The sequence below is a fragment of the Phalacrocorax carbo genome, chromosome 5 (genome assembly GCF_963921805.1).
Source record: "Phalacrocorax carbo chromosome 5, bPhaCar2.1, whole genome shotgun sequence".
Classification (NCBI taxonomy): Eukaryota; Metazoa; Chordata; class Aves; order Suliformes; family Phalacrocoracidae; genus Phalacrocorax; species Phalacrocorax carbo.
Window position 1 is genome coordinate 34,934,462 of NC_087517.1, and position 19,076 is coordinate 34,953,537.

The window sequence follows — 19,076 nt, forward strand, 5'->3', positions numbered from 1 at the left end:
GGACCATCACCCCCAACACCCTCTTCCCACTTTTTTCCCCAACCCCTTCTCCAGCGGCCGCTGTTTTCCCTCCCATCCCCGACCGCATTTCGCGGTATCTCCTGCCACCTACTGATGCTTGCGAGGAGGCGACTTTTCGCTCAGTGTGGGGCGAGAATACACCCCTCGCTTTTAAAAACAGGGGGGTGATGGCGGATCGGGGGGGGAAGCACCGGGGGCCCGGCCACGAACACGACCCGCCCCGGGAGGCCTCCGGCCTCCCGGGGCGGGTCGTGGCCGTGGCCGGGAGCGGGGCCGGGCTCTGCCCGAAACCTCCCCGGGGGAGGAGGAAGGCGCAGCCCTTAAGAGCCGGCCCCCGGCGTCCGCCGTCCCGTCCCGGTCGCCGCCATGGGGGAGGCGGCGGGAGGCAGCGCGGTACCTCCGCTCCCGCCGTCGGAGACGGTCGGGGGGCAGGTGAACGCCCTGACCGTCCTGGCCTTGCTGGAAAAACTGGTATCCATGTTGGAAGCGGTGGAAGGGCAACAGCGGCAGATGGAGCAGAGGCAGCGGGGCTTGGAAGGGGCGGTGCGGGGTATTCAGGGAGACCTGGGGAAGTTGTGCCGCAGCCACGGGGCGACCGGGGAAGCGGTGGAGAAACTGCTGGAAAAGTCGCGGAAGGTGTGCGCCCACACCCGCGCCGTGCGGGAGCGGCTGGAGAGGCAATGCGACCAGGTGCGACGCCTGGAGCAGCATCACGCAGAGCTGCTCCGGCGGGACCGCTTCAAGGTGCTCATCTTCCAGGTGAGAGGCCCTGCGGCCACCGCCGTGACCGGCCACCGCGCCCTGCGTCCCCCCGCACCTTCCTCCCGAACCTGGGGGAGAGCCTGTTCCTGCTAACTTCTAGCAAAACCCGGGGAAGAGCGGACTTTCTGCTAACTCCTAGAAAACCTGGGAGAAAGGCTGGCTTTCTGCGAACTTGGCAAAGCTGGGAGAAAAACCTTCCGCTCTTAGCAAACCTGGGGAAAGAGCCCTCTTTTAATTCTTAGCAACTCTAGACGAAATGCCCAATTCTGGCAAACTTGAGGAAAACTCCCTTTATTTTTGTGCTAACTCTTGGCAAACAAGGGGAAAGAGCCCACCTTTTTTTGCCAACTTTTAGCAAACTGTGGGGAAGGAGCTGCCTTTTACTCTTGGCAAACCTGGAGAAAGAGCTGTCTCTTACTAACTTCACAAACTTGGGGAAAGAGCCACCTTTTACTAACTCTTAGCATGTGTGGGGAAAGAGTTGCTTTCTTGTGGTGGTGTTTGGTGTGGGTAATTTTTTTTTCAAGCAAACTTGAAGAAAGGGCACCCCCCACGCCTTTTTTTTTTTTTTTAGAAGCATACTCTCAGCAAACTTGAGAAAAGAGCCTATTTTGCTAACTTTTAGCAGTGTTCCTAAAAACTGCCCTTGCGTCTGCCCTCAGAAGCAGGAGAGGGGCAGTGCTGCAGCTCCCTGCCGCACTCAGCCTCATGCCCCGCTTTGCTCCTCAGGCTGTTCTGGCCCATTCAGAGATGAGCTAAAAATTCAGCTAAAAGCTCAGCTTCCTGGGAGTCCATCCAGTGATAGCAGCAGTTTGCATAGTTTCCCCTTTTTAAGCAATGGTCTGGACAGAACACGGCGTGAGCTTTAACTAAACACAGGACGTGACTTTTACATCTTAAAAAAAAAAAAAAGACCTCCACAACACGCTGCGGGAAGGAAGGAGGGTGAGCACAGGGCTGGAGCAGCCGCAGGTCGGGCACATCACCAGCTCCTCAGGCTAAACTTGTCGGCTGCATGTTACATCTGTCAGTAGCTAACTCTACTCCTTGGGCTGTTGGGGTTTTTTCCTATTTAAACAAACCCAAAACAACACAGCAGAAGTTGATCTTAAAAGCTGGCAGGCCTGGTTAGGCACAGGCATTCCCCCAGAAAGGAAGCCCCCACCTCCCTGCTTATTGTTCTCCCAAATTACTGTCCAGGCTTGTCAAGCCAGAAGAGGAGGAGCTGCAGCATGTACTGAGCATGGTGATTTCCACCCTAGAAGGAATGTGGAAATTATTCCAGGGACTGGGTAAATTAAAAGACACATGTTCTCTGGAATTCTCCAAGTAATTTCAGATCTGTTATTGTAAATCAAAACATTGCCATCTCCCAGGCCGTGTTAGCGGGACTGGCTCCCGCCTCCAGGTTCAGACCTAGATGTTGAACGCTTCCCATGGGGAGGGTGCACCAGCTTGGCCTGTGGGAAGGTAATTTTGTGGCATTTCTGCTACCTGCAGGCATGAGAATTGAGGCTTTGCTACTGCAACTACAGCATCTCCCTCCAGAGAACTCAAATTATAGCATTTTAAGATGACATAGTGATTTAAGATGACATAGTGCTGGTAAAACTCGCCAAGAAGGGTTTGAAGGGTAAAGCAGTGTCCCAACAGGGGAGGGCTGGCTTGGCTTGTTTCCCAACACTAAATAGTATTGCAAAGCTAAGGCCTATTTAAACCTCCGAGGCATTCCTTAATATCGGGTCCTGAAGTGCACAAACCCCAACCAAACAACACATGTCTGTGTCCCAGAACAACAGCTGAAGAAAATCCACTGCTTCTCCACAACCTGTCACTGGGGTAGTACCTTTGGACAGGAGGTCTGTTCTTCGTTGCTTGTACAAGGATTTAGTTGACTATGCTCCCATCTCTCACTGGAAAAATATTTTGCCAAGGTGGGGGGAGGGAGATGAACTGATTGCAAGTCAATACAGATCAGGAACACAAGCCTTAGAAAAAAAAAAAACCACTACAGTTAAATTCATTTTTTAAAAAATCAGCTGCCAACTGGGAATTGCTCTTGGCACTGGCCTGTTGCTAAAAGGCAGCATGGCCATCTGGGCGGCCAGCAGAGCTTCCCAGGGCGTGGGAGGGTGGCCTGGGTGGGCAGCGCCCAGGACCTTGTCCGGCAGAGCATGGGAGGAGCCAGGATTTTCCGCTGGGGAAGTGGCCGCACCCGGAGGGATGGCGGGTGCTCATCAGGCCGTGCCCGTAGGCCTGCTGCCAGCCCCAGCAGGCGCCTTACCTGCGTGCCCACCACCTCAAGATCTCCTTGCAGGTCTCCTTACGAGGTGGAGGTGGGATGACCTGAAGGTCAGCAGGGCCTCCGCCTTGCTAGGAGAATTGTAGAGAAGGAAAAGAGCAGAAGGCTGGCTGGGTTTCTGTACAGCCCCAAGCAGGACAGGAATCCATGGAAAACAATTGCAGGAAGGAGAAGTCACAGCAATGAAGCCATATTGATGCCAGATTTCTGTAAAAACAAAAGGGAAATCTGGATATATGAGACTTCTCTTCAGTTGGGGGATTCTTCTTTTCCACTGAAAAAAACAATCCCAAACTTTACACAGCATGTTTCTCATTAGGCCCTGCTTTTCCAGCTTAGGAAGACAGCTCAGTATGAAAATAAAAATACACATTTGTGATTCAGTTCTGCATTCACCATATACCTCAAACTCCCTGATACTTGGTGGGAGCGCTGAGCATAGCCAGAACACATGACTGAGCTCCAGGTCTGCATTTTATGAAACCATGCTGCCACTCACCAGCATCAGCTTTCCCTCAGCGTACACACTGAGAATGAACTGTGTTTAGAAAAGTTCAGCTATTTACATATTTTCCATTAAAATGCTCTTAGTTTTCTCTCCCTAGACTGTCTGCATTGTTCCTAGTTTGCATATATTTCTTTAATTGGTGACAGATCTTAACGGAGCTCCCTTCCAAGCATTTGGAGATGCAAAAGTTATTACAAATACCACAAGTGACACAGCAATTTAGCAAACACTGAAGTGACTGTTTTAAAAATCCTTGTTAAGCTTTGGCATTGTTCCCCTCTATTTTGTTCTCGCCACATGACCAGCTTTTTAGCTCTTGTTTGGTGGGGGTTTTGTTTGCTATTTTAGCTGCAGAAGCAAAATGCAAGATAAAAAGAGGCTCGTGTTTAATTTTTCAATTAAATGTCAGGTTTACTAGTGAATAGGACAGATAAGTCAAAATTACAGCGTGGGGTCAAGCACACTGATACTCAAGCCTCTCTCAGATGCTGCTTTTGGTAAATGCTTCATCCTGAAATGAAGCAAGAGGAGAGCACAGGAAATTAGCCATTTGGTTGTATCTTGTCATTTGGGTCACTGTAATAATCTTTCAAAAAAGCAACTTCAAACTCAAAAATGAACAGGTGAGGGAAACAGAAGAATTACAAACTGATAATGCTATTATCTAACTACTAAATTTCCCACTGAAGCCTCGCCAGGAGAATACTCTTATGTGGATTAATGACAAAAATGCCTCACATGGCTTTTAGGACTTGATCCAGCCATGCTGTGGGAGGTGAGGGGGACGGTGCAGCCAAACCCACAACGCACTCCCAGAACACCCCAGCCTGCGCAGAACATGCAAATGGGTGGCTGGCAATTTTCTCCTCCTCGCCTGAGGTCCTAGCCTGCTCCCTGCCCTCCTCCCACCCCATGGTGATATCCAGGTGTGAAGAGCATTTACTTTTCTGAAGGAAAGTAGGGGGAGCTATAGCTGTTTTTAGAAGGAGTTGTCATATTTTGACCTATTTTGTGTAGCAAAACAAGTTTTAGACTAGTAATCATTTAGGCATATAACAGCATCTACGAAGTACAGAGGAGTCTGGACTGGTGTAAGCATAGGAAAATGCCATCTCCCTTTCTTGAAGGCCATGGCCTCTTACCACAAATCTAACAAAAATCCCAACAAAAGCACACAGATTTCCCTTATGTGGCATCAGAGATTCACCAGTCCTGAGTAAATTAACTACCTGTTCACTCAGGCCATTCGGTTTTATGGTACACCATGGATCTTATCTTCCCTTCTGGTAAAAGATAGGGTTGTGACTATGACCTATAGAAAGTCCCCAAGAATGGCTGATCAAAGGCACAGGGAAGGCACTAATTTTCACTTTGCAAATATTACTAGTATCAGCAAGCACAGAGAACTTGCACAAGTCTATTCAGCTCCTACATAGAAAAATCAAATTCAGAGGAGCTAGCTACCTACAGTCAAGCTCATCTGAGAAAACGCAAGTGCTGTTTTTGAACTCAGATGTGGAAAATAAAAAGATGTATTGCCTTCTCAGAATTTTAGATTAGATCAAGAAGAAAAGATCAAAGTTCTACTTTTTTTGGCAAGGAAAATAGTTATGCAGTTTGTAACAGTTGGCGTTTTTCAGTGTATTGTTCTAGTCTTCCTAAATGCAATCTAGACTGCTTGAAAAATGTATCAAAACAAAATATAGGTGTCATATAAAATTGTTAGACCAAAAAGTTACCAATAGCCCACTTACAACATGCTATCAGAAACTGTATTTGAAACAGAAGCGTCTGTTGCACCACGGAGCATTCCTACTATACCACCTATTTATCTCCAAAGCATTTTACTTTATTTATTTTTGTTTGCATTTTAATAGTTCCTGTGATCCTAATGTATTTTAGAAACATGAGATAGGAAAGCATGCCATTCCCATTTTACAAGCAGAGTAATAGATGCCCAGAGCCTGATGTCTTCCAGGGCCATGCAGGATGCTTAGACAGAGAGGTGATTTCTTGAATGCCAGTACTGTCTGGTAGCCAAAGACTACCTACGATCTGCTTTTAGTTGAACCATTAGTTCATTATTATGCAGTATATTTTTGTTTGCTTTTTTTTTTTTCTTTATAAATATGGAGAGTTTGACAGTCTCCCTTTTACTCAGTCACAAATTTGATAAAAATTGAAACAAAATCTGTGCCCATATTCTTCTAGGGACTTCATGCAGTACTGCAGTTTAACGTGAATACTGTAGACACAGGGCTAAAGTGACCTTGAGATGAGCCACACAGGCCCCTCTCTGGCTCAGACTCCACCATGATCAATCTCATAGAACACCACTCTCCTAGACTAAATACTTTAAAAGTTACAACCCACCTTTACTCATTAAAATTGGAGTTTTCTATGCCATTCAGGTACTTACACCTGAATGCTGAGATGCTTAAAGCTGCATGTGATTACCTGGGTTTGGAAAGAATGCACAAGGCACATAAATTATGCTTTATACATAGTTCTCATGCTCTGGGGAATAATTTAACACTGCACCTACTCATGTAATCCACATTTCATTAACTGCAGTGGAGAGAAAATATAAATATTTGTACTGCAGTTACAGCTGTTTTCACTTAAAGCTGTGCAGGTTTTCTTTGTTATCTTGGTGACTGTTGCCGATAGTTGCAACAACATTATAGGTGTCAGAAGAACGCTGGCTTTATTAGACGTTCCACTGCAGGCAATGGGCTTGGCGTCTGTGCCAGCGCATCCAGCTGAGGCCGCTAATCCAAGAGGGTGTGCGGAGACAGTAGAAGCAAAGCACATATGAATGGTCAAACAGCCATCAGTTTTTTGATACTTATAATTTTTATATCCCTGAAGGATAGTCCTCAACACACTTGAATCACAGTATTATGTTTTACCATGTATATGGTATAAAACAATTCTGCCTGTCCACGTGCATATTCTGAGTTCCAGAAGCACTACAAGGTAGTCGGGAGTATTTTGTTTTTGAAAACAACCATGCACAAAGTACTACGGTATGTTCATAAAGACATCCTTATACAGTCTTGATAGGAAATTTAACTTGAGACACTATTCTCTCCAGCGATCACAACTGCATGCTCAGTCCTGAAATAATGAGCATAAACTTCGAAGTCTATGTGGCCTTTTTCCCCTTAACTGTACACTCAGGCCCACTAGGGACAGATCTGAGACTATTACAACCATTTCACTCAGCACTTACTGCTTTTTGTATCTAAAGATAAATGGTGAGGGGTGGGAGCGCGGGGGGAGATAAAAAAAAAATGTTTCCAATCTGTAACACTAAGTGACATTGCATGCTCTCGGTCTGAAGGTGATAAAAAAGGTAATAAATAGAGAATATGCAGATTTAAGCCATAACAATTCTGAAAAGAAAAGGAAGGGCACAAGGAGCCCCGTTTTCTTTGCATGGGCAGATGCCTGCAAAACCTACCGCAGAACAGAGCGTTCATTGTGCTGCCCCTGAACTGCTCGGTGTAGCAGAGCCGCTCTGCTCGGTAGTCTCAGAGGTCCTTCATTACAATTTGCAGCTTCTGCCCTTGTTCAGCCTGTTTTGTTTTCAGATACCTGCTTTCTTTCCATGCCCTTTCTTGGTTTTGTTTCTAAAAAACAATAATTTTCTGCTTAGCTAGAAATAACTATAAGTCTGTTTATTTTTGTATGCCGTAAACTTTTTAAAATTATTTTTCAAGAAGTTGCTCTGTCCATGTTTTACCAATTTACCAGCCAAATTTACAGTTTGGGCTTTTTTTTCCTGTGCTGTAAATAGATGGGAAAAAGCACATATGCTAAACATCATAGACTGCATGGCTTCTCAGTACCAACAATCCAGTTTTAACAGCAACATACATTTCCCTGAAATACAGTGGGAGCACTAACTGCATTTGCCATCTAAGGTACCTCTCAGATGCACCCAACGTCTCCACAGAGGTATTCCCCGTCTTTGGCTACAGAAACTGAAAGCTCTGGGGGTTACATGACTATGGTAGGTCTACACAGGAGTCCATAGTACAACCTCTGCAGCCACCATACCATCTTGTCTCCCCAGGGATAGGTGTAAAATTTACAGCTAAACTCTTTAATAAGAGTATCTAATTTAAATGACAAAGAACAGGATTTCCATTCTGTATACATTCCAAGTCACTCTGAGAGAGAAATCTTACAGCTGACAGCTCATTAGTCTTAAACTGTATCAGATAATGGTTCAGTGGGCTTTGAGTGGCTTGTTACTGGTTAAATATACTGAAACAACAAGAAATCTTCAGCATCCTTCATCTCATCGTGGGGGGAAAAAATGTAATTGTTCAGGGTTGTGCTTTGTTTATTAAATCTGTGTCCTGTGAACTATGAAACTCAAATATTGTCAATTCTTTCAGGAGGAAAATGAAATCCCTGCCAGTGTTTTTGCAAAAGAGCCCATTCCCAGCATTACAGAAGGAAAAGAGGAGCCTGTGGATGAGAACAAAACACTGGAAGAAACCTTGCACACAGTAGAGTTGGGTTCAGATGATGAAATGTTTCACGAGGAAGATGATATGGATGACAGTGCAGAGGAGAAGACAGAAGAATCAAGAGCTGAGAAAATTAAAAGATCCAGCCTCAAGAAGGTAGACAGCCTCAAGAAAGCATTTTCCCGCCAAAACATTGAGAAGAAGATGAACAAGATCAGCACAAAGATCGTCTCACCTGAACGGAGAGAGAAGATCAAGAAATCGCTTACTGTACATCATCAGAAATCCTCCTCTTCAAAGGGTTCGGTTTTCAAAGTATCTCCCCTCACATTCAACATGAAGAAAGCCCGTGAAGGAGAAAGCCCGGCTGAAGCTGAGGACAGACGAACAGAAACTACAAGCAACGACCAAGCTGAGAACGAGGATGAAATGTCATTTGCCGACACGCACTCGGATATGACACCTACCACCTCGCTGACCGAGGAGGGCAAAGCTGTAACCGATTCTCTAGAGAAGGAAGCCAGAATGGAAGGGAACGCCGTGATGAACAACAACATTGAGCTGTCCATTGTTGAAGATGATGAAGAGTATGGGACGCCTCTAGAAGTTTCTAGCCAGAAACTGTATGACGAAAGAAACAAGCCAGTCGGCGTTGAAACGGAACAATCTGATGAAGAAACGACCCAAGCAGCTGTCCTGCAGATAGACCAAACAGCGTAATCAACCCGAGCCTTCCTTCGCCCTCCAGACACGCACGGTTTTACTTAGGCAAGTAGCTGGTTTCTGCTACACAGGCAGTAGTAGCGATTCAGGTTCTTCCACCCTTTTCTCTGCAGTGGTAATTTATTGCACCGTGTTGGAACGGAGAGCGAACAGGTCAATGACAGAGGCTGCAACATGCTCTATGTTAAGCCAAGTCACTGGTGTTTATTGATTTAGAGATGCTGTCAGCTGGTGTAAGAGACTAGCAGGAGAAGAGTACGTCTAGTAGAAGCAAGCTGGTCAGCTGGCTTTCTTATAGTTAGGTCAGGGGAATGCATGGAGAGTAGTCAAAACCCAAACATTTCTGTTCCATTTTCTCCTCTGTCAGTATTTTACAGCACTGTGAGTAGTTCTGTATGTAAATGTAGAAATACGCAGGTCAGTGAGAACATTTGATTTCGGTTTCCGTGCTATGCTCCGTGAATACCAACAGTCTCAGTAGCTGTGCGTACATGTGGTTTGTTTGGGGTTTTGCTCCACGACTCTGTAAGCCTAGAAGGGCAGAGTACTTAAAGGGCAAAGCTGAAAAGTTGGCTCCATCTGTTTCAGTGGGAGAAAGATTTTTGCCAGAAGTCTCTCGCTATTCACGTAGAAGAAACGACTGTGTTTAGGTGGAAATGAAAAGATGTTTTTCAGTCTACCAGAGTTATGGACATACATTAGTGACAAGCATGAATGTGTGATCAGCTACTGTACCTTTAAGGGATCAGAAATTGAAAAAAAAAAAAAAAAGAGGAATTCGATAGAAACATGGAGATAGTCTGAAGAAAGTATGAAATGCTATGAAATGTAAAAAAAGCAAAAATAAAACCCCACAATATTAAGTCTATATTCCCGGCTTAAAGAATATATACTCAGATAACACTAAGTTTTTATAGCAATATACTATCAAACTTGCACCTGCACAACTTTGTATCTCAGAGTATTTTGAAAATAGCATAATTTATCTTTTTACAAATTATTTCATATATAGAGCTATATCTACACGGAAGAGTTAGATAATTACAGGGATGCAAGGACAATTTTTTCAAAAAAAGGTGAAATAGCCTTTTAGGCGTGTCTAAAGGGAACAATGTGTTATGGATTGAACTTCATGGCAGGGATGAATTTACGTAAGGATGAGTCTGCAAAGCCACAGGATTTGATTCTCTGCTAATAACCTTCATCAAAGCCACCTACCTGCTCTCAAAATTACAAGTCTGTAATTTTTCAAAATTTGTTGAAAATGAGAGGTTACAGGGTAGTTTGTTCACAATGAATGTTCATTCCTGTCACTTAACAAAGGTAAGGGGGAGGGGAGGAGAGGAAAGCACAATACCCACATGAGTTACCTTACATCCTTGTTTGTTTGTGCAGTGGGTTATTTTTATTTTCTATATATATATACACACACATATACGTGTATATATATATAAAATTCTGTTGATACTTAACATTGCACTAAAAGGTTGCTTCATTCAACTTGTATTTAGAATCACAAAATACAGGGGAAATAAAAACTACAGCAAAAATACCATTATTAAATGAATAACAGATATTACTCCACAGGGGTAATATCTGGAACCAGCACATCACACTGGAAGTTAGTCAATAAGAGCTTAGTGTAAGCAAGTAATATTAAGAGTTAAGCTCTTAAGTGTATGGTATCATATAGGAGATACTGTTTGTAAGAAAAATCATGGCATAACCCGTGCAGCTATATTTTTATTTTGTATTAACTACAGTGGATTTCAATCATTTTTACTTGTAACTAACTACAAATACAGCAAATAAAAGCATAACATAAAACACAGTCATGTCAGTCTTTGGGAGAAGCAGTCTGAGAAGTTGGCAAAGATGAAATCTAAAGGTCAAGCATTTATTACTTCCGTTCATATCCCCGTTGCACCTATACCATTTTCCTTCTCATCCTCTGCTGTTATTGAACAACACAAACGCCAGTGCTCAGACTTTGCTTTCCAGACACTCGTCAGATCTGTAGCACATCTGAACGTAGTCAGGCACTTTCCAGAATCTGCTAGCTCCATCTGCATTTTTTATTGGACTGCAGCATACTTCTAATACTTTACATAGTCCTGAAAGCATATTTATATGGAAGTGTATATTCTGTTTATGCACACAGGTAAATTCATGTCTTCTAGAGTGCCACATAGTCTTTAGGAGGCTTAATTTTACTGACAGACCAAAGAATGCACGTTTAACCTTTATGTAACAGCTGTCAACTTCCCGCAGCCACCAAGCACTAACCAGGAACCCCAGCATCATGTTTACATTTCACTTTCAGATATGCCTGGTTTGTTTGTCCTGCTAAGCTTTAATTCAAACAATACCCCGGCCACACTTTACCCAGTTTTAGAGACGCTGAAATGAATCCCATGCGCAGTGTATTAAGAGCATTACAATGCTATCCAGTAAAACCATTGGAAATGCAGATACTGAGCATCTGTGAGAATTAATTCAAATACTCCAGGATACACTACACACACAGCCATCAGAAGCAGGACTAAAATGAAACCTTTTCTGCATCACAATCACACATTTACAAAGACGAGTGGGCCTGTAATCCTAAAGTATGCTTTGCAAGAAAGATGATGTTTATGCAACTCGCACATGTCTGCTTTTGTACTATCTTATAAACCAGAGGGCGAAGCAAGCTCAGGATCCCAAGACACTCTCCCAGCCGTTTCTTTCTCTCTCCTTCCATTCTCAAGTCCTGACTGAAAACATTAGTCTGCAAAACTTAGTGTTCCAGGGAGGAGAGACTGCAGCACCAGGAGCACTGTATTCTTTCAAGTATCTGAAGTATGTGCCTGGATTTCGTCAGGCTGGCAGATGTCAAGCATGTGCATGGGTATTCCATGCTTGTGCTGACAGGTTTGTCTACATAATTACTTTTTTTTAAAACTGCTTGTTTACCCTTCTTGACGCGATAACAGAGGTATAAACCCTGCATGTGAGCTCCACTTGTACCGTTATTCCTTGGAAGACCTGACCTGTTAGCTGCTGCACGGATTCAGAGTTTGACCTCCACTGAAACTGGCGGGAGCTTTGCACAAAGAAAGAAGGTGTGATAAAGTCCTTAGGGTATAAATATTTAAACTAGGAGCACCCAGTGGCTGCTGATACTTCCATTTTCAATGCCAGAAAACCAGCTGACATTTCTGTCCCTTTTTAGGGGAAAGGGCAAAGTGCATCCTGTTGACCCCCACGTGCTAATCCGTAAGTCGGCTCCTCTGTGAAAAGGCACGGATATGTGCTTTCTGGACCATTTCACTGTCAAATAAAAAAGTGAAGTGAAAGCCCTCATATGGGCCTAACTGAAGCATGTTCGATGATTAAAGAGACAGAAGAAAGGGAAGAAGAAGAAAAGGATCAGAAGGTAAAATAGACCTGTATGCCCTTTATGCTGATGCAGTGAAACCCAATTGTTGTTATAGGCTGTAAAGCCAGAGAGTTACGTGACTGATGACTGATAATCATGCACGTAAAAAAGCGGTAAACTCAGAAGAATTAGTGAAGTAATGGCAATTTGTTAGAGGGCAAACTATCCACCAAGGGACCAGTCTAACCCTGAAAGCCAGTGAAAAGCCTTCAGGTTGTTCAAAGGACTCTCTGAGCCATACAATGTTTTTGGGCCACGCACGCAACTCCTGTGACCATCAGTAAGAGCTGTGTGTATAGATGCAGGGCATGAGATCTATGTATCTCCCCAATCCAATCTGCTTAGCTCATCAACAGAATAAAAAGTTTTACTGCCATCAGCATGGCAGATGTAACAGTGGGGCAGTCAGGAATGCTATAGCCTGCTTTGCAGGGTGCATCATGAGCAAAATGTCAAGCTAAGTTCTGACTGCAAGGTCTTTGCTGCCGGTAACTGCGTACAACAGAGCAGTGTAGCTCCAACTCCTGAAAACAAAGTACACAAGTGGAGACTTTTGACTGTGACCCCCCCAAGGACACACATCCTTACTCTGGGTGTCAGGTCGTTTTCCTGCATGCAAAGAAAAAGATTCACCACCCCAGCAAAGCAAGCACACAGCTGTCTGGCCCCAGTCCTGGCAAGGGTTTTGCCTAGGCAACTAAACAACTGGCAGGACACAACTGCCAGAGCAGCCCGAAGGGTGCTGACTCAGCACCTAAGTATCTGCCACTCTCTGACTCACGGCCCTCGCTTTCCCAAATAAATGGAAAAAGGCTGATAGCCACTTTCCACCACTTTAAACTGCCTGTTGCCAGGGGTTTGTTTCAGGATCTGCATTTGAACCAGCATCAACCCCAGGCTGAGTCTAACTGCATGCATAAAGAAATTTTAATCAGCATACATGCAGCTGTCAGTGGTGGCTGATCTTTCCTGCCCTGTTTTTGATCAAAATGCCTTTTTTCCCTTGCTCTCACTCCACCGACTCGTTTGCAGGAGTCTGAAGTGCACACTAATTCAAATAAGGAGCTCCCTCTAACTGCATGTTGAGAACTGATAATCAATGTCATCTTTAATTTTCCTTACATGGCTATCCCCTTTAATGGAGTGTGCTGCAGTAACTGAGAATAAATCTGCTTTGGGTTAAGCTAGAGATTGTTATTTATTTTTCTTTCAGATCAGAGATTAATATTGCTGTATGACCATTGGCACTAACCTCTTTTTCCATAGCAACACTAAAGAGAACATAAACTATGAGTCATAATTTCTCTCTGGAGGACTTTTTTGTAATTATGATCATTCCACAGTTCCTAAAATATATTAGCTGATATATAGCTCTGGTATAACAGCTTTGATTTTCCTTCGTTTGAACACACAGGCAGAAAGAAGAAACTTCCATTATTTTCTCTTTCTCAGGCTGAGCTAAACACTACACAAAGTACTATACATTCATTATTCATTATAACCGTGTGGCTCCTAAAAACTCCACAGCAATGTTTTCCTTATAAAGGTGGAACAGGTTTCGTTGTTTTCAATAACCTTAAATAATACTGACCTTCTAAAAGAAAACTCCTGTCCTTTCCAGCATGGTTAGTAAATTGGGGTCTGACAGCTGGAACTGATCCAAACTAGAAACTGTATTATACTGGGTGGTGGCAAAGTTGCGAACTAGCATTGCTCCTCTGCCAGTCAATAGCTTTAAACTCTCCAGCATTTCCTCTCCCACAGAACACAGCTGCAATGTACAGCCCACATTCAGTAATAATCGTGATTCTTTTTACTCCTTTCAGTGAAAACCTGGCCTTGGAACAATTTACCCATACATCTCCTTGGATTATCTCAACAGATGATCACACCAGATCATCACAAGAGATTGTAAGACTTTTTTTGTGTGTGGCTGTCCCCTACATCTCCCTTACAACATAGTCTGCTGCGTGCTGGTATGAAGTGCTCAGAAAACCCATAGTGTCTGTTGCAGGAGCAGAATTAGGAAAAAATGATTAGCAAAACCAAGGACACCCACATTCAGCCAACATTCATAATTCAAAATGGAGAGGCAGAACACGCTTGTGTCTCACTGCTCTGCAATGAAATCCCTACAGCTAAACCAAACCCAGCCTGCACCAAGACAAAGGATGCATGGTTTGCTCTTGCCTTGCCAGAACAAAGCAGCACACACAGGTTCAGGCTTGTGCCCGCACAGAGCTAAGGACCAGAACACCAACTAACATCGTATCAATCACCCTACAGACTTGCGTACTCCTCCCTAAAGGTTTGGAGAGAATCCCTAAACCTTCAAATTCCTGAACACAGGTCACTGTAATGTCCTATGTCATTAACTTCAGCAAGGAGAGTACGCTCTGTCTTCTTTACTCCCTCCCATCAGGCTCAAGCTGTGTAGAAGTGCAGGTGATGTGAACTGTGCTGGATACTGAAAATGTGCGAGATTGTGCTAGGAACAGATAGCACACAGGGGATGTCTACACTGCACACCATGTACACATACCTCATTTAGATCAAGTACTAGGCACAGCCTAACTACAGAAATACAACACTCCATTCAAGCAAATTTATCTTATTTCTCAGCTGCTTAGCTCCTGATGTCCTATGCTATCCATTTACAGTGAGCTTCAGCATCTTTTCAGTACACTGCCAACTACAGTTATATATGCCCTTATATTGCTTGTTCCTTCCGACATGCCTGTAGGCAAATGAGCCCCGTGAGGGTGACAACATGAGCTGCATTAACCAGCCGCCTGGTCCCTGAATCATTACAACTCAACACAGCGCTGTGAGAGACATGGAAAAAGGGACAGTGAGAACATCTGACTGGCAGTAAACAAATTATGAACACACAGAAGTTGTCTGCATTTGCACAGTCAATTGTCACTTCTGCACTATCACAGTGAAAGCTATATGCACTGCAACCTCTTTTAAATAGCCTTCCTTCATTTTCCTACAAGGTTTTACCATTTTACTGTTGACAATTACTGGAGATCGAAAGTCAGTGAGCAGGTGATATGTAAGACCTGTGTAAATAGGTCCTACATAAGTTTGAGAAGAAGGGGTTTTCTGTTTGCGTGTCCAGGTTTAAGCTCTTTAGAAGAATGGCTGCATCCTCTGCATGCCACTGCATACCTCTTCAAATAAAAGACAAGCCTGCAGTACATGGAAGTATGCAGTGCTGGTTTAGGTTTAACAGCATGGAGATCCCAATTAAATCAAGATCATGCTATGCAGTAGCTCTAAAACGCTGTGTATGACATATATATGTAATATACATGACATCCATTATCAAATAAGGTGAGAAGCTGGAAAGTTTTTATGGATTTTGGAATTGTTTTAAATTATTTCACTAAGAAGGAAATAGACTGCCAGGATCCTAAAAAGCTAATCCTAAAAATCATCCATCAGATTGTTTTTTTAAATCAGTTTCCATTACTTCTTAACGATACAATAGCTGACATTCAGCTGGGAGTAAAGGGAGGAATTAAGACAGGGAGAAGTGTGTGGCAAGAGAAAACAAATAGGAAAATGTGGGTAAGAAACGGAATGGTGGGATGTGCCATGAGAGAGGGAGCATGTGAGGGAAGGAGTTGGTGGGAAGGGTGGGGAACGGAGAGGAAGGAGCTGAAAGGCTACAGAGAAACACTGGCAGAGCGCCCAGAACAGAGGCAAAGACCTCAAAGCAAAGGATGGGACAGAACCAAGAGGCATCAACAAAACAGGGAAAACAAAGAAAAAACAGAGTCAATAAGGTCTAGGGTTCAAAAGGATGGAAATGAGCGTAGGGAATCAGGAAAGACTGTGGGATAGCTTCCATGTAAGAGACAGCAACCGTGAGGAAAAGGCACAATATTTACTTTATCATCTCCCTACCTGCCAATCTGTATTGCAGAGGCAGTGCACAGGATTTAGGTTTAGAAGTGATTTTTGTTGTGCAATGTTGTCAACACTTTTTGTTTTGCTTGGATTTCTTTGTTTGTTTTGAGGGAGCAAAGTTAGTCAGAAATAGGCAAAAGCAACACCTTGTTCACAAACATCAAACCAGCTCAGCCTGAGCCTGCAGATGCCCATGCTGGAAACAGCCCCTTCCCAGCTCTGCAGCGCTTATGAGGAAAATAATTCTGGACTGAATCCTGCTCGTCAGTGTATGTTCATGCCACATCATACATCTGCCATGCCTACTTGTTTCCAAAAAGGCTTGGGGGGAAAGGGGTTAGGGGGAGAAAAGGATAGACACTGCTAACAGCAGGAGGGGGTCTCCTCCTGTCCAGACATTTAGCTAATCCCCCACTGAGTATGGACCACCTGTGGACAAGGCACAGTCAGGATCTGCTAGAAGCACTGAGGAATGCACCTCCAACAGCTGGATTTCACTGCCAGATCACTGAATCCTAACAGTTCGCCGAAACGGAGCCAGCGGGATTTCTTTGCTATTGCAAACAGGTTTTGGGGAAAGCAAACCCAGCCCTCCTCCTCCACCGGGCCTCACCCCCTTGCTCTGCCAAGAAGTCTGCTATATTAAGATATGAGGCAGCCATGCTGGCTGGGCCACTTCTCCTTCGTGCTTGGCCTCCCGTGGGAGTTGCTCCATTCTCACATATCTGCTGAGAAACAGCTTGTTCTTTCTGGCTTTCCTCAGTCTCTTTTTTTAGTGGTGCCTTTCTGCCAGTTTGCACAGTAGAGGCCAGGTTCTGCTCTGATGCTGGCACGAACCCGCCTGAGTCCCGTTCTTATCATGCGGCCCTCCGATCAGGAGCAGCTTTCTCCTGCTCCACTCCTAACATCTCCGAGGTTGCTTCCTGGCGTTTTCTTGTACTTTTCCAGAAGTTCTGCAGTTCACCATATAACTCTCTCAGAAAATGAAAGGCTCTATTGTGAATTCCTTTTAATGTCTCACAGGATGCAGGTTAATGAATACAGCATTTTTCCTACCTGCCATACTTGGATCATTTTCTACGCAGAAGAGGGAAACATAGGGACAAAATGATGAAGAGCTTTGGAGGCAATGGAAGGAAAACCTGCATTAGGGCTCTCCAAAAGGGAAGTGCCTCCTTACTTGTCTGCTGCCGTCAAATTTCAGTGCTTGAAGAGAAGGTCTCCTTCTATAGAAGAGAGGAAGGGGGATACGTATTGAGAGACAAAAATGACAGTGGAAACTCAGGAGTTGTATCACTTCTTTGCCACACAGCTCTTCAGTGGCATATATGTATCTCATACATGTGGACATATACACGCATGCACATTATACATGTGAGACATGTATCTATATGCACACTTATATATACATCCTTACCATTTAGTACAAGGATTAATGTGCTAAACCCTAAAAAAAAATATTTGGCATCCAAGTCCCATTAATTTTGAAGACATCTGCACACCTATAACTCATTCTATAAACTAGTAAAGACAAAGTTCCTCAAAAGTTTTCCTCCTAACATTTCTTACAGTGCCTACGCTATCACGGTATTCATCATCCATCTTGGAAAACTAAACAAATTCAGCAGTCATCTTTCCCACAATGTGACAGTAGTCAAAACCTATGCAAGCAGTAGGAGACTAACAAAATCCAAATGCGTTTAGAGAAAATTAGGAACAAGAGAACGTGACTTTGTGGTTCTTGATCACATACGAGAGTTACTCAAGCTGCAGCTCCTATAGGAGCAACTTATATTGCAGAGAATGTTCCGCCTTATAAGGATTTCACAAAATCACTTTGCAAGTCTCTCACACACAGTTTTGCGCAATATTTTTCAGGCAGAGGCAATGTTCACATTGAGACAGATGCAAGCTCGCTCTGCCCATGCTTCAAGCCAACTGGAAGACATGTTAAATGTCAGATGTTACCCCAAGCTAATATGCCACGTCTCTTATTAGCTCAAATGGGGCACTGCACTAACTGCATCCATATGATGCCTGGTCAGCTCAAAATGCAGACAGGGTGAGATCATCTCTGCCTGTCCAATACTGTTAGGCAACGCAGCCAGAGAGTTTTGCCTGCATGAACAATGCCGTTGCAGGGAGTATTACTCCACTGTTGCTCTTTTAATGCCTAACCTACCCCAAGTAATAGAACAAAATAGATCTTCAGGCTCTAATTTAAAAAAGAAATACATCTGGTAAATGTTTTAGCTATAGTAAGTTCTGAAGTTGGAGAAAAAAATGCCTACTCAGAACTCATCCGATTGCTTGTTATGGCAGAAAGCATGGCAAAAATTCCTCGCTGATGCCATCCTACTGGAGCAATCTGAAAGAGTATTTGGGCTATATTTATTTAAACATCACACTAGAACGGTGCTTGATGTCTGCTCCCATTTTCTTTGTACAAGGTTCCAATATGAGAATAAAGAAGGGAGCAGCTAAACTCTGCAGGGGTTTCCTCTGGGGAAAGTGACAGGAAATACCACCTGTGGACTCAGCAGCAAGGCATGTGCCTGCCCCTCCATGACACGGGCCCATCCACTGGGGCCCTGGGCAAAGCCCACAGTCAGATTTGTCGCCAGCAACAGTCCTCCTGCCAGGGCTCCACCATCCGGATGACCACAGGGACTTGAAGTGGAAGAAGTGGCAAGATGCTTTCCTGACATTCCTGAGATCCAAGGAATTCAAGAAGCTTACACAGAATAATTACTTTGTGTAGGTAAGGACAAGGCTTTAGCCTACTTCCATATCCCCACTGTGAAGGACATATTTTATTCTTTACGATTATATATTATTCATTGAGTTCTGCCATTTTTATCCCAATATTATTTTCACTCGACAATGCAGCTGGCCAAATACTGCAAAAAAAAGCATTAGCTAAAAAAGTTATCAGGA

The 19,076-nt window shown here is 43.9% G+C and overlaps 1 protein-coding gene across 1 annotated transcript; it reads left to right on the plus strand.

Moving 5' to 3' along the window:
* Window positions 1-340: 340 nt before the first annotated feature.
* CAVIN2 (caveolae associated protein 2) lies at window positions 341-10,631 on the plus strand. The gene is made up of 2 exons (XM_064451984.1): window positions 341-780; window positions 8,003-10,631. Exons 1-2 carry the CDS (start codon window positions 388-390, stop codon window positions 8,795-8,797), a joined length of 1,188 nt encoding a protein of 395 aa, XP_064308054.1. The 5' UTR covers window positions 341-387; the 3' UTR covers window positions 8,798-10,631.
* Window positions 10,632-19,076: the final 8,445 nt, after the last annotated feature.